This window comes from Triticum aestivum, chromosome 6A (assembly GCF_018294505.1).
Source record: "Triticum aestivum cultivar Chinese Spring chromosome 6A, IWGSC CS RefSeq v2.1, whole genome shotgun sequence".
Lineage (NCBI taxonomy): Eukaryota > Viridiplantae > Streptophyta > Magnoliopsida > Poales > Poaceae > Triticum > Triticum aestivum.
Genome location: NC_057809.1, coordinates 612,348,269 through 612,363,191, shown reverse-complemented (window position 1 = coordinate 612,363,191; position 14,923 = coordinate 612,348,269). Strand labels below are relative to the sequence as shown.

The 14,923-nt window shown below is 48.3% G+C and overlaps 1 protein-coding gene across 1 annotated transcript; it reads left to right on the top strand.

Annotated features, from left to right (window-relative positions):
- Positions 1-6,009: 6,009 nt before the first annotated feature.
- On the top strand, positions 6,010-7,983 carry LOC123131372 (protein DETOXIFICATION 35). The gene has a single exon (XM_044551062.1). It carries the CDS (start codon positions 6,147-6,149, stop codon positions 7,668-7,670), a length of 1,524 nt encoding a protein of 507 aa, XP_044406997.1. The 5' UTR covers positions 6,010-6,146; the 3' UTR covers positions 7,671-7,983.
- The last annotated feature ends 6,940 nt before the right edge of the window (positions 7,984-14,923 follow it).

The following is a 14,923-nucleotide window of genomic DNA, read 5'->3' as shown; positions in this document are numbered from 1 at the left end:
ATTCATCTGAACCAAACAAAACAGATATTTAACATGAAAAATCCTTCTCGTCTTCTATAATTTCTTCTTGAGTTACTACTTTTATCAAACTATTTCTTCCTCAAAACACAAAGAAACTTGAAATTGTAGGCAATAGTAATATGATATACCTGATATTGATTATATTGACAACAGCCGATGGACGCCCAGCGATGGTGTGATGTGCATGTCAGCTGGCAGGCGCTCGGCGATGTAGTGTGTGCAAACTCTGGCCGTGTCAATTTTTATGGGCTAGACGATGTTCGTGCTACGTCGTCGCTATGTACAGCGCTTGGAGACCAGCCAGCCCTCTGGGATTTGGGATCTGGAGTTTGGTACATGGGAAGGAAATTAGGGATGAACTCATGGCGCACGATCCTTTTTTAGCGAGAATTTATCACCTCTCACGATCATAAGGAATCTTTATCTTTACCTAATAATAAAATAAATTGGGTTTCTTTCGTCCGTCATGACATTTTTCAGAAAAGTTTCTCTATTTCAGAGAATTCAACCCGCAGTCCTGTTTTAAGTTAAAACGAATCATTATTTTTGTATTTTATACAAAAGTTATTGTCTTTTCTTGAAATCAACCCCGCCGTCCGGATTTAAGTCAAACCCGAACCGTTATTTTACATTTTTCGAAACCCCATGATGTTTTAGATAATTCATCCGCGGATCATATTTAAGTTAAACAAATGCTTTTTAAAATCATCCATATCTTTCAAACCGTAACTTCGATTTGAACATGTTATATATGAAATTTGATTAGAAAAATATGTAGAATATGAATATGAGATTATTTTTTACCTGTTTAGTGTTTTTAAATGTTATTTTGGAATATATTTGAGTCAAACAAAATGGTTTTATAAATTATCTGTATCTTTTAAACCGTAATTTTGATTTTAGCATATTATATATGAAATTTTATTAGAAAAATGTGTGGAATCAAAATATGATGTTAATTTTACCTGTTAAATATTTTTTAAATATTGTTATGGAAGCAAACTTATAATTTATAGTGCAAGATTCGTTTTTTTTCATACCGGCGGCGATCCGAATTGCAAATAAACACCCAACTATAACCATATATGAAAAAAACATCGATAACTAAACATGCATACCCTGAAAAATATCGCAGGGGAAAACAACAGATTTCTCGTCGCGAGAGTGAGAGAAAACGAGCGAGAGAGAGAGGGAGAGGGAGGAGAGAGGAAGAGAGAGACGCCTTAGGATTAACCATATTCAACACACATTTTTTGTTGTTTTGTGTGAACACCGAGGCCATCGCCGGCGAGGGTGAGAAGGAGGATAAGCGGAAACACAAATATGATGCCTTATAAAAATAAAGGAGATAGACCTATTGTGGTCTTAAGTGATGATTGTTGAGTTAAGAGCGTGTGTTATGTTTTCTCTCCCGTTGCAATGCACGGGCTCTTTTGCTAGTAAAGATAACGGGGCGACGTGATTTACGTATGTAACATGATCATTTTTTCCACGCGATGACGTGATTTATGTGCATATACGTTGTAACTTGTCGTTCCTTACTTCCTATTTACCTTTACACGTAATCACTCCTGGGAGGGGGCCCGGGGCGGCCGCCCCCTCCCCTAGGGCCGGCCCTGACATCAGAGCTCCTTGCGTGTTTCTTTTTCCTCTCTCTTAAAATTGACTGATTACCATTTTCCAGCAAGTTACAAATAGCAAACACAAAAAAAGAGAACTCCATGGAGGTTGCAATTTAAAAAAGTAAAGTGCAAGGAAACCGCCGTGTTTGCTGAACATTTAGCTGTATACTAGTGGTCTAGTCAGTTTATTTACGGGTGTTCTGGATTGTTATCATGTCGACGGTGGTAGAAAATTCAGCTATTTGTCTACGAATGTACTAGAGTGTACAAGGATCACTGCAATCAATAGTGGTCATGGCTCTCACCCTTCTTTTTAAAGCATAGCTAAAGTTCTCTCTCTCTCTTTTTATTTTTAGTTTCTGGTTTCTTCCGCATTTTTCTCCGACGTTTTGTGATTAAAAATATATATATATATAACATCTTATATTGTAATACAAAAGTAGTACATTTTTTTCACTTTGTTCTTGCACATTCTTTTAAAAAATATACGAGGGGCCGTGGGGCTCTTGTCTCACAGTAAATGGTAAAGCAAAAACGTTTTTTGTGCAATTTTAGGCTGTGACCGCGATCGACTGATTAAAAAAATAACCAGTGAATGGCTCCAAGACAGGCGACAGTTCCAACATGCATGCAGGACGTCGGGCAAATTCTGAAGATTGCACATGCCTGCACCTACAGATCACCCGACGGAATATTACGGAAGTTTTAAGCATCTACAGGGCGCCTCAAACTTCTCTCAAACGTCTATTTGAACGGACGTCCGATCATTGATTGGTAAAAAAACTCGATCAAATGGGTGCCTCAAATTGGCCTTAAACGCCCGATCTGATCACCACACCTTATATTCTATCCAAATATAGGGTGGATATGGGAGACCCGGGTATGACTGGACTGGTCCGTCACGTCAGACCCGACACCTTGACCCATCACAAATTACACCAATTTCATCCCGGCCTATCGATTACATTTGTTGTCTCCTCTCTTCTCATCCTTCACGTGGACGTCTCGTAGCTCCAACGCCGTTCCGAGCCTCAGCACTGCCGACAGCGGCACTGCAGTCCTCTCTACCGTGCTCACCAACGCAGACATCGTCGCCGTCCCAGACGCCACCGCAATATGTCCGACAACTTTCAGGCTGCCCCTTATGCTCTATGTGTTCAACACATTGTCCGACCCGGTTTTTTGTGATTTATTCGTAAGGAAGTCGATGGATTTCGATGCTTCATCAGACGAGGAGTATGGACCGACGAAGCTTGATAAAATGATTGAAGATGAGTTATTCGATTCATTGAATTCAAATGAAGAAGTGGGTATGATCATGCTCATGAGCATGCAAGAGGAAATGGACTGGCAGGTGAAGCATATTCTCAACTTTAAGGGCTCAGTCAAAAGGAGAAGAGTAATCAATCGGGATAGGGTCTCCGGAGCACGGCTAGTGTACAAGGACTACTTTGATCCTGAGCCAACTTTTCTAATGATCCATGATTTCATCGCCGTGCTCGTATGCACAAATCATTGTTTTTGCGCATTATGGAGGGGGTGGAGGCACACATTGACTACTTCAGGCTCAGTAGGATTGTTGCAGCCAACTTTCTTTCTTTGTTATGCAGAAATGCACGGCTGCTCTGAGGATGCTTGCACTTGGTATTGCCGCAGTGCCGCTGATGCAGTTGGTGAGATGGTGCGGATGGGGGAGATCACATGCCCAAAGACAACTATCAGGTTTGCCCGCACCGTGTTCCAGGTGTTTGGAGTAGAGTATCTGGGAGAATCAAACGTGTAGGACACACAAAAAAATGTTGGCTGCTGGAGAGGCAAGAGGGTTTTCAGAAATGCTCGAATCAATTGATTGCATGCATTGGTAATGAAAGAACTATCCTAAAGGTTTGCATGGAATGTACCAAGGTCACACCAAAAAGGTCAACATCATATTGGAAGCAGTGGCATCACATGACTTATGTATTTGGCATGCTTTCTTTGGAATATTGGGTTCTCATAACGACATCAATGTGCTTCAACGATCTTCCGTGTTCAGGAGGCTTTGTAATGGGGAATCGCCGCCGTGCAACTACACTACGAACAGCCGTGACCGCAACATGCGATACTATCTTGCCAATGGAATCTATCCTCAGTGGGCGGCATTTATGAAGACTATATCCGAACCACAAGGCAACAAAAAAGTCACTTTGCAACAATGCAAGAAGCAGCTAGGAAGGATGTGAAGAGGGCACCTGGAGTGCTTCAAGCTCGTTGGGGAATTGTTCTTGGAGCTGTAATGATGTGAGAATCGGAAACTTTGTGGCAGCCGATGACATGTTGTGTTTTTTTGCACAATATAATTGTCGACGATGAGGGTTATGAGGTAGCCTAAATCAATGATTTTGAAGCGCGTGGAGAACAAGTCTAAATCCCGATAGATCAAGATGCAAATCAGTTTATGAACTTTCTGTTGATGCATCAGAATCTTCGAAATCATTATGTCCACAGGTAGCTACTCAGTGATTGTATGAAACATATGTGGACACATAATGAAAACTAAATAGCTAATATTTAAATTGTGCACTTGACATCAATTTTATGTAAGAACTGTGTATTTTTGTTGCTGATATTTGTTATTTACGTGTGACATTGGATGGGCGTGCATGAATTTGTATGTATTTAAGAGTTCAGATTTAAGGTATGCGAGGCGGGGCATATGAGGGGCGGTCCGGTCCGGAGCGGACGTATAGAGGGCTGGATTTGGGGCTGTAGATGTTCTTAGAGCATCTCCAACAGCGGCGTCAATACGCGCGCGCGTGGTAAACTACTATTTTAGCGCGGGGGGGGGGGGGGGGGGGGACGTTTTCGCGTGCTCCAGCGGAGGCGGGAAACTAGCGCGCTTGGGAGAAAGCGGGCGGTCGCGCGCTAGATTTGGCGCACCGCTTCCGGCGCGCCTATAAATTGCGGCGCTCGCCACGCGGCCTCCCATCGCTATCCACACTGCCACGCACACTCCTCCCGCTTCCTCTGCTTCCTCTATCGCTTCCTCGCCCTGCCACCGACGCGCCACCACTGCGCCACCATGCCGCCACGCCGCCGGGGATCTTCGCGCTACCGCGGCGTCCGCGAGCGCCCCTCCGGCGCCTTCTACGTGGAGATTCGGTCCGGTGACGTCCCCTCAGCCTCGGCACGTTCGAGACTGCGCACGAGGCCGCCCGCGCGTACGACGTGGCGGCATGGCGCCTCCAGAGGCCTCGCACGCAGATGAACTTTCACGACGTCTTCACGCGCGAACAGGCGCAGGACGTAGCCCCTCCGCCTCGTCGAGACCGTGAGGAACACCGTCGGCGGCGGCGCCACCTCCTCATCGCTGAGGAGGACGAGCGAGCCATGGCAGAGTGGCGCTAGCGCTACCCGCAGGACATCGTCGATGAAAACGCCTTCTGGGTGGAGAGGACGGCAAGGCGCCACGCGGAGCGGGCCGACAGGCGTCGGCGGAATGCACTCGCAGAGGCGCAGTGCGATCTCGTTAACGCAGGTGGGGGTCGTTTCTCGACTCAGACGATTCTCGTTGGAAAGACGTGTGGCTCGATACCTCGGACGACACCAACGAGAATGGTGATGACGATTCGGAGTAGGTTCTAGTTGCACCGTAGTTTTATCTAGTTATATTGTAGTAGTTTTTATCGTGTTGGACTCGTTTTTTTCTATCTATGCTGTGATGAACCATGTACGCATTGTGAAATATCTATATATCGTTTTTTATCTATTTTACCTATGCATATGTTTTTTTATATTGTTCGGAGTACATATATTGTTTGTGCAAGACGCGCGCGTCGCATTTTTGCAGCGTCTGTTGAAGTTACGGCGCGCTAAAGTTTACAGCGGCCGCTGGAGCCAGCGTCACATGTCGCGTAAAAACAGACGACCGGCGCGTTGTGTCTTGGGCGGGAAGATGCTCTTCCGGCGTGACAGTGACTTAGCATTTTTACGGGGGAGGACATGGTCACGACTCGAGAGAAAGAGACATAATCCGCGTCACTTCCATGCTCCTCTACCTGCCTTACCAACTCTTGTTTCTACGATCTGATCACTCACATGAGCCATGCCTTTGTGACAAACAAAGCTATAGTCGGTTCGTCCCTTCCGTCAACCTCCTGCGCCGGAATCCACATGCAGCGGATGCGTCGCGTACGACGACCTCCCGCGTCTCGCCCGCCCTCGCCAGTTTCCGCCATGCCCGATCGACGCACTGTGCTGCTGCAGCCTGCAGCAGCTGCTAGCTACCATCGATCGCAACCAAAAACCCACTTCGATACCTCACCTCACCTACCTCGGCCGCCCGGCTGTATATATATCGAGAGCGCTGGCCCTGGACAATGGCGGCCAGACCGATCGATCTCGTAAGTCTCGACCCGACTAGTAGCTGAGGTGACGGCCGGGGAGCTAGCTAGCTACCTAGCTGCTCATCTCAGTTCAGTCGTACGTCGTCGGAGTCGAGCAGAGTCTGTTGGTCGGTCGGTCATGGTCCTCATGGAGGCGCCGCTGCTGGTGAAGAGGCCGTCCGTGGTCGCGGAGGAGGACGCGGCGGCGCCGAGGAGCTACGCGGAGGCGCGGCAGGCGTTCGTGCGGGAGGCGGAGCGGCTGTGGGTCATCGCGGCGCCCATCACCTTCAACATCCTCTGCCTCTACGGGGTCAACTCCGCCACGCAGCTCTTCGCCGGCCGCCTCGGCAACCTGCAGCTCTCCGCGGCCGCCGTCGGCCTCTCCGTCGTCTCCAACTTCTCCTTCGGCTTCCTCCTCGGCATGGGCAGCGCGCTGGAGACGCTCTGCGGGCAGGCGTACGGGGCCGGCCAGCTGGGCGCGCTCGGCGTGTACATGCAGCGGTCGTGGATCATCCTCGCCGTCTCAGCCGTCCTGCTCTCCCCGCTCTACGTCTTCGCCACGCCCATCCTGCGCGCGCTCGGCCAGGACGACGCCATCGCCGGCGCCGCGGGCGACTTCACGCTCCGCATCCTCCCGCAGATGTTCTCGCTCGCGCTCACCTTCCCCACGCAGAAGTTCCTGCAGGCGCAGAGCAAGGTGATGGTGCTGGCCTGGATCAGCCTCGCCGCGCTCGCCGCGCACGTCGCCATGCTGTACCTCTTCGTGTCGCGCCTCGGGTGGGGGCTCGCCGGAGCCGCCGCGGCATACGACGTCACCTCGTGGGGCATCGCCGTGGCGCAGGTGGTGTACGTGGTGCGGTGGTGCGGGGACGGCGGCGGCTGGGATGGCCTGTCGTGGAAGGCGTTCGAGGGGCTGTGGGCGTTCGCCAAGCTCTCGCTGGCCTCCGCCGTGATGCTCTGCCTGGAGGTGTGGTACATGATGGTGCTAGTGGTCCTCACGGGCCACCTCGACGACGCGGAGATCGCCGTGGGCTCCGTGTCCATCTGCATGAACCTCAACGGGTGGGAGGCGATGCTGTTCATCGGGCTGAACGCGGCCATCAGCGTGCGCGTGTCCAACGAGCTGGGCTCCGGCCGGCCGCGCGCGGCGAAGCACGCCGTGGCGTCGGTCATCGCCCAGTCCCTGCTCATCGGCCTGCTCGCCATGGCTCTCATCCTGTCCTACCGCAACAGCTTCGCGGCGCTCTTCACGGGGGACCGGGCCATGCAGGCCGCCGTGGGGAAGGTGGCCTACCTGCTGGCGGTCACCATGGTGCTCAACAGCGTGCAGCCGGTGATCTCCGGGGTGGCCATCGGCGGCGGGTGGCAGGCGCTGGTGGCGTACATCAACCTGGGCTGCTACTACGCCTTCGGGCTCCCCCTCGGGTTCTGCCTCGGCTACCTCCTCCGGCTCGGGCCCCAGGGCATCTGGGCCGGGATGCTGTGCGGGACGGCGCTGCAGACGGCGGTCCTGCTCGCCGTGATCTGGAACACGGACTGGGAGGACGAGGCGGCGCAGGCCAACGAACGGATCAGCGCGTGGGCCGGCGAGAGCAAGCAGCTGGTTCAGGGGGACGCCGGCGCCGGCGACGACGGTGACCTCAAGGAAGCGCTCCGAGTTTGAACCGTCGGTGTGCGCAGATCGTCAAAGGACTGACAGCCATTGATTCTGGTGCGGAATTCATGGAGTGCGACGAACTCTCGGTCGATCCCCGGATGGAAAAGAAAGAATATAGCGCCATGAACAAAACTAGATGGAGCTTTGTGTGTTTACCCCTCCAATAATACTAGCATTGCTCTTACCCCTCTGAGTGGAGAATGGCAGAAAATGATTAACAGAGGAAACAGGGTGATTCATGGCTCTGTTTAGATAAGGTATGTAACACCTCGTTCGGATGTTGATATTGGGGCCTTGAAATTGATATTGGTATTGGGCAGCCCGAATGCCATTGCTCGGATGGTTAGGGTATTGACTGGCTGAATTGGGCCAAGATATTGGCTGGCTCCATTCACAGCCCGCGTAGCTGTTGCCGAATTCAGAGCATAGGAGCTCGACTTACCGCTTCGCCCGCTGGAGGGAAAATAAACAGGCAACCGAGCGAGAGAGGATGCGAACAGAGACACGACAGGGAGCTCCGGCGGCGCACGTCCGACCTCTCCGCCCTCCTCCTCCTTCTCTCTTCTCTCCTCTCTCCGGCGGGTCCGCTCCTCCCCCCGCGTGCGCCCATGGCCCACCTCCATGCGCGTCCACCTGACCCATCCCGCGCGCTCGTCCCTCTGGCCGCCGCCTGCTTGACCCACTGTACACCCGCCTCCCATGGCAGATGGCACGACCGCTGCTTCCCCCCATGGCTGCTTCTTCCTGTAGCCCCGGTGCCACCGTCCCCTAGCTCCCTCCCTAACCCTACACAGAAGCTCTAATCCCCTCTAATCCTCGCCCACATGTGCTAGTATTCTGAGTTTTTTTCTTAACCTTTTGCAGCTCATAGTCGTGAGATGTTGATACAAATTTTGCTTTTGGTCCTTCCGTTTTGGTACTCGGCAGGCCAAGACGTGCAAGACAATGCATCAGTAGCTGATGCTGAAGTGTTTATTTAATTTGGCATACGAGCTAATGTACATGTTGGAAACCACTGTCGAAATTGATCCGAATGATTCTTCAGATTCCGCTGTGGAGTGCTTGAACTGCACAGATCTGAATTTGATCTTTGTAGTGTCGTGTATGTACGAGCTGATGTATGTATGAGCTCATTTATCCAGTCGGTGTTTGTCTGAACTATGAAAGCTCATGCGTTTCAGATTCAGAGCGCTAGTTCACATGGTAGTTGCTACTGTCCAGAGTGTTGTCTCAGGCAGAGGTATTCACAGCCAATTCATGCGTTTGCGTTTCAGAACAATCAAAAAAATACTTGCTACTGCTCCTTAAATATATATAGTTGGTACTGAAAACCAATGACAAAACGTATAGGTACCAGTGTACTGAGGCAATTCCAATGTAGACAATGACCATCCAAACAAGCTTCAGAATTTAGCCTCTCATGCGAATTCCAAATGTCAATATCGTGCACATCCAAACAACAGAATTCAAGTTCAATGTTAATATCAAAGTCTGGGAGATTTGATATTGGAGCCGATTCAATTCCATGGCCCTGAATATCAACATCCAAATGGAGCATAATCGGAAATCATATGGCATGCATGCATGGATTAAATCTTGCACTTTGCAACTCAATTTTTTTGGTCTTAAAACATGGGGCATACGTGTCGGCTGGCGGATCTTTTTAAAGATCTCACTCGACTAAGACTTAACCAAGTCTAAGTCAAATAGTATAACATGCAATAAAGAAAAAGGAAAAACAAAAAATGCACGGATCTTCACGTAAGATCCTATAGCATCATAAGTCTCAGTCGACTGAGATTTATCAATACCCTTTTTAAATATATGTCCCCTTGCGAGCCGTCCCACTATCTATATTGTTCTTTATGTTTTCAATAAGACTCTTGTTGCAAAACCTTCTCTTCTCTAATTTTCTGCAATAAGATCCAGGATCGGGTCGAGTCTCTTCTTCATTGCCGCCTTGGCAGCTTTCCTTGCAAATACCTTGGACTTCAACTGGCAATTAGACAGCTATCGAGGGTGGAATGGCAGCCCATGCTCGACCAAGCTAAGAAGTCTGCCCCGGCCTGGCAAAGGGGGCTGTTGCACCGCCCAGGACGACTCGTGTTGGTTGAAAGATCATGGATGTCGCCTAGAGGGGGGGGGGGATGAATAGGCGTTTTAAAATAATTACGGTTTAGACTTGAACAAATGCGGAATAAACCTAGCGGTTAATATGCCAAGCACAAAACCTAAAACAACTAGGCTCACCTATGTGCACCAACAACTTATGCTAAGCAAGATAAGCAACTATGAGATAGCAAGATATATGACAAAGGACAATATGGCTATCACAAAGTAAAGTGCATAAGTAAAGGGCCCGGGTAAGAGATAACCGAGGCACGCGGAGACGACGATGTATCCCGAAGTTCACACCCTTGCGGATGCTAATCTCCGTTTGGAGCGGTGTGGAGGCACAATGCTCCCCAAGAAGCCACTAGGGCCACCGTAATCTCCTCACGCCCTCGCACAATGCAAGATGCCGTGATTCCACTAAGGGACCCTTGAGGGCGGTCACCGAACCCGTACAAATGGCAACCCTTGGGGGCGGTCACCGAACCCGTACACTTTGGCAACCCTTGGGGGCGGTCACCGGTACCCGTCAAATTGCTCGGGCCGATCTCCACAACCTAATTGGAGACCCCGATACTTGCCCGGAGCTTTGCACCACAATGATTGAGCTCCGAACACCAACAACCGTCTAGGGCGCCCAAGCACCCAAGAGGAACAAGCTCAAGGGTACTAAGCACCCAAGAGTAATAAGCTTCTCAACTTGTAACTTCCACGTATCACGTGGAGAACTCAAACCGATGCACCAAATGCAATGGCAAGGGCACACGGAGTGCCCAAGTCCTTCTCTCTCAAATCCCACCGGAGCAACTAATGCTAGGGAGGAAAATGAGAGGAAGAACAAGAAAGAGAACACCAAGAACTCCAAGATCTAGATCCAAGGGGTTCCCCTCACATAGAGGAGAAAGTGATTGGTGGAAATGTGGATCTAGATCTCCTCTCTCTTTTCCTTCAAAAATTAGCAAGAATCCATGGAGGGATTGAGAGTTAGCAAGCTCGAAGAAGGTCAACAATGGGGGAAGAACACGAGCTCTCAGAATCAGGTTCAATGGGGAAGAAGACCCCCTTTTATAGGAGGGGGAAAATCCAACCGTTACCCACCAACCAGCCCGCGGCCAGCGGTACTACCGCGCCTGGCCAGCGGTACTACCGCAAGGCCGCATGGTACTACTGCTTGCAACCAAGCGGTACTACCGCACGGCTGTGCGGTACTACCGTACCGACCCACGGTACTGCCGCAACCCCAGCACAGAACCGATAAACAGACGCACAGGAGCTGGGGGCGGTACTTCCGCATGCGCGGTACTACCGCGCCCCCCATGCGGTACTACCGCGAGGCAAAAATCCCAGCCAGGGGAGAAGGGAAACTACCGTGCCTACTTCCGCAAATAAACGGAAGTAGCAAAAACCCGACACAGTAGTACTGCCGAGGGGCGGTACTACTACCTGACCGCATAGCGCGGTACTACCGCACGGCGAAGGCGGTACTACCGCGGCAGGTGCGGATGTAAAAAATTACATCCGCTCCTACTACCGCAAAGGGGGCGGCACTAGCCTGGTGGGTAGCGGTAGTGCGGCTCCGGGGGAGCGGTACTACCATGGGCATCAGCGGTACTACCGCGCCACCGCGCGGTACTACCGTGGATGCCTACGGTACTACCGTTGATCCAGGAGCAGTACTACCGCAACCACAACAGCAGTCAGTCAAAGGAGGCAGGAAAACGGAGGAAGCCCCAAGGAAGAAGGAGGGGAAAAGAAGGAGACGTGTACGTGATGAAACCACCCAAACCTTTCCAACATGGACCTTGACAAAAACCACACTCAAGAAAACAAGAACTGCCATAACTTCTGCATATGAGCTCCGAATTGAGCAAACTCAAGCTTGTTGGAAACAAGACGACGAGTAGCATCAAAACAGCGATTGGTTATAGAAGAAGAGGCAGGGGAGGTATGCCTAACAAATAGAGGAGTGAAACCTCCAACCGAGAAGAACCGGCAAAACCTCCAACATCGAAAACATCATAGAAGAAGCATGTGAACTCCGTTTTCGATGAACTCGAGCTTGTCATCAAGATGACCATAAGCTCTAAGACTCTCAAAGAGAACCAAACAAGAACCAAGAAAGATGATGCAAGGATGCAATGGTTTGAGCTCTCAGCAAACGATACGATCAAGCTACTCATTAAGAGCCCCCCTTGATAGTACGGCAATCGATCCTATAACCCGGTCTCCCAACTACCATCATGAGACCGGTAAAATAGAAAACCTATCAAGGGCAAACCTTTGCCTTGCACATGGTCCACTTGAGCTAGATGATGACGATCTTGACTCCCTCAAGTTGGACCACCTTTCTTGATTGGGTTGACTCGATAAAGACTAGTTGATTGCTCCCCCATACTCCACTATGGGTGAGCCACTCTTCCGCACATCTTCACAAGTCCATTGTCACCACAAAGGACGGCAAGCTTCAAGCATTTGATCTCTTCGTGATGCTCCACTTGAACTTGCACACCGCAACCTAACCCCACAAAGAACCCTCGCGAAGACCATGGGTTAGTACACAAAGCGTAATTGGCAATGCTTACCATACCATGGGATCACTTGATCCCTCTCGGTACATCTTCTACGCTTTGTGGGTTGATCAACTTGATTCACTCTTTGACTTAGTCTTGATCAACCTCTCACAAGACCAATCTTTAGGTAATTCCTTGAATAGCACCTTGGTCGACACAAACTCTCCTTGAACCCAACACATGTACTCCAAGAAAAGCCTATGGACAAAACCTTCAAATATAACTCAAGGCAACCATTAGTCCATAGAGATTGTCATCAATTACCAAAACCAAACATGGGGGCACCGCATGTTCTTTCAATCTCCCCCATTTTGGTAATTGATGACAATCACTTTCAAGAGAGTTTAATACAAGGAATTATACATCACCATGCAATGCAACAACCAATAATGCGTGCGTATGAGATGCAAATGCTTAGAAACAAAACCAAAGCAAGGAGAAAACTCTAAAGACTTCTCCACAAAACTCTCCGAAACCCTCCACAAAACTCTCTGAAACTTCTCCCCCATTGGCATCGATTGCCAAAATGGGTGAAAAGCTTAGAAGGCCAATATAGATTGAGTTCCTCCAGAAGTTGTGTATTTCTCAACAAGAGAGAGGAAAGCAATACACATAACCAACGGTAAATACTTGGAGGAAGACAAACTATATTGAGGCCCAAAGATTGCTAAAGGAATGATATGCCACGAGGACATAACAAAGAGAGACACAAGCAATCAAGCAATCAAAAGATACCAATTGAAGCAAGCAATCAACGGATATCAATTGAACCAACTAGACTAGATATCCTAAGAGCCACAAAAAAGAAAGATATTATGATATGAGCATAGGAGTGATCTTCTAGAGAAACTAGAGAAGCTCCCCATGATTTGTGCACACATAAGAATGTTTGTATTTGGATACAAAGTGCACAAAATAGGATCATAGCTTCCCCAAAATCAATAGAAACTAACAACAAGTGCAAGAGAGCAAAAGGAAACTAAGCCTAGCACTTGCAACAAACACATGGTTGAGCAACAAGTAAAAGAGGCAACTTAAGAATGGGCTCAACCAAAAAGATGTGTGTGAGTCAAGGCAATGCACTTGAGAAGACTAATGTACAGATGAGCATTAAACATCAATAAAGTCTTGAAAGAATGAGGCAACACGGTGCAAGGCCTATCATTCCCACACACAACAAGTAAATGGGTTCACAAGCTTACTAATAAGCATATAGAGAACCTATGCTTGTGACAACCCGCGGTGAAGATAGAAGATGAAAGCCTCATCAAGACGAGGGATACCAATTAAGATGGCAAAAGCCTCGTAAAGATAAGCATGAGGAAAATAATCTTCACCACCACAAGAGTGCATCAAGATGCAACGAGATAAGACACGCACTCAAGGCAAAAGCTTTCACGGAGCCACCAAAGAAATAACATAAGAAAGACAAGGTGGTCGTGAAAGAAAGGATATCAACTAGATATGCAACTTTTCTCAAGTGTATAAGATTCTATGTAGACGAAATCATGATGATATATATCTACAAAGAAGGATGTACACCCGAAATAGTTGCAACACGAGGAACAAGATATCCATAAGGAAATCATAAATATACCAATAAGATATTTGCTTGAAAGCATAGCACATGGCTAGATATAGTCTTATTGTATACAAATGAATTCCTACTACACAACTATCAAAGACATCACAACTAGCAACATGAGATCATCGTTGAGATGCTTTGAGAAAGGAAACAAGTATCACAAGATGGAATGAAAATCATGCTAAGATGCAACCTACACAAGGTTGATGCAAGAAATGTGTGCATGAAATATATGAAGATACTTGTTACCGAGATAACATTGGAAGGATGTAGTAGATACCAATTGAAGGTACAAAGTAGTTCATTGATCATCCTAGCTTGACTCCAATAAGCACATGGTGACAACACCTTCCTTGTGAGTGAGCCGAGCATCCAATGCATCTCCACTTGTTCCTAGAACAACAACACAAACAAAATGGTACCCAAACTCATTGGGACCAAAGAGTTAGAGAACCAACAATACATAGGACAAACTCCACATAAATATGTGCACATAGATACGAAAATGAATTTCATGCACATCTCATCCAATTTGAGACTTGGTGGAGTTTCCCCTATATATTGGGTCAAAGAAAGAAAGCATGCCAAAGATACTACACGAAGTTAATATGCATGCTCAAGACTTTCAAGAACCGATACCGAAAGACAAAGAAATACCAAGGAAAGAAAAGATACCAAATGAATAAATCATCACTTGGAGGGTATCCATAATGGATACAACAAGGAATGAGATATCCATTGATATACACAAAGAAGAGACATCAAACTCCCAAAAGAGAGGATGGTTCCAAACAAACCAAGCTCTCTACAAAGTTTCATAATGGCACAAAGCACCAAACAGAAACGGCTTGCCTTCCACAAACACACACTTGATAAGGATCACAAGATGAGTGTTTTATAGAGAATAGGATAGCTCCCCCAAGACTAGTGCATTATAGAGAATTTGCATTTGAATACAAAATGCACGAGGTGGGATCACCACTTTCACTATA

Excerpts from the sequence above, each read along its gene's own strand:
- LOC123131372 (XM_044551062.1), top strand. The coding sequence starts at position 6,147 with ATGGTCCTCATGGAGGCGCCGCTGCTGGTGAAGAGGCCGTCCGTGGTC.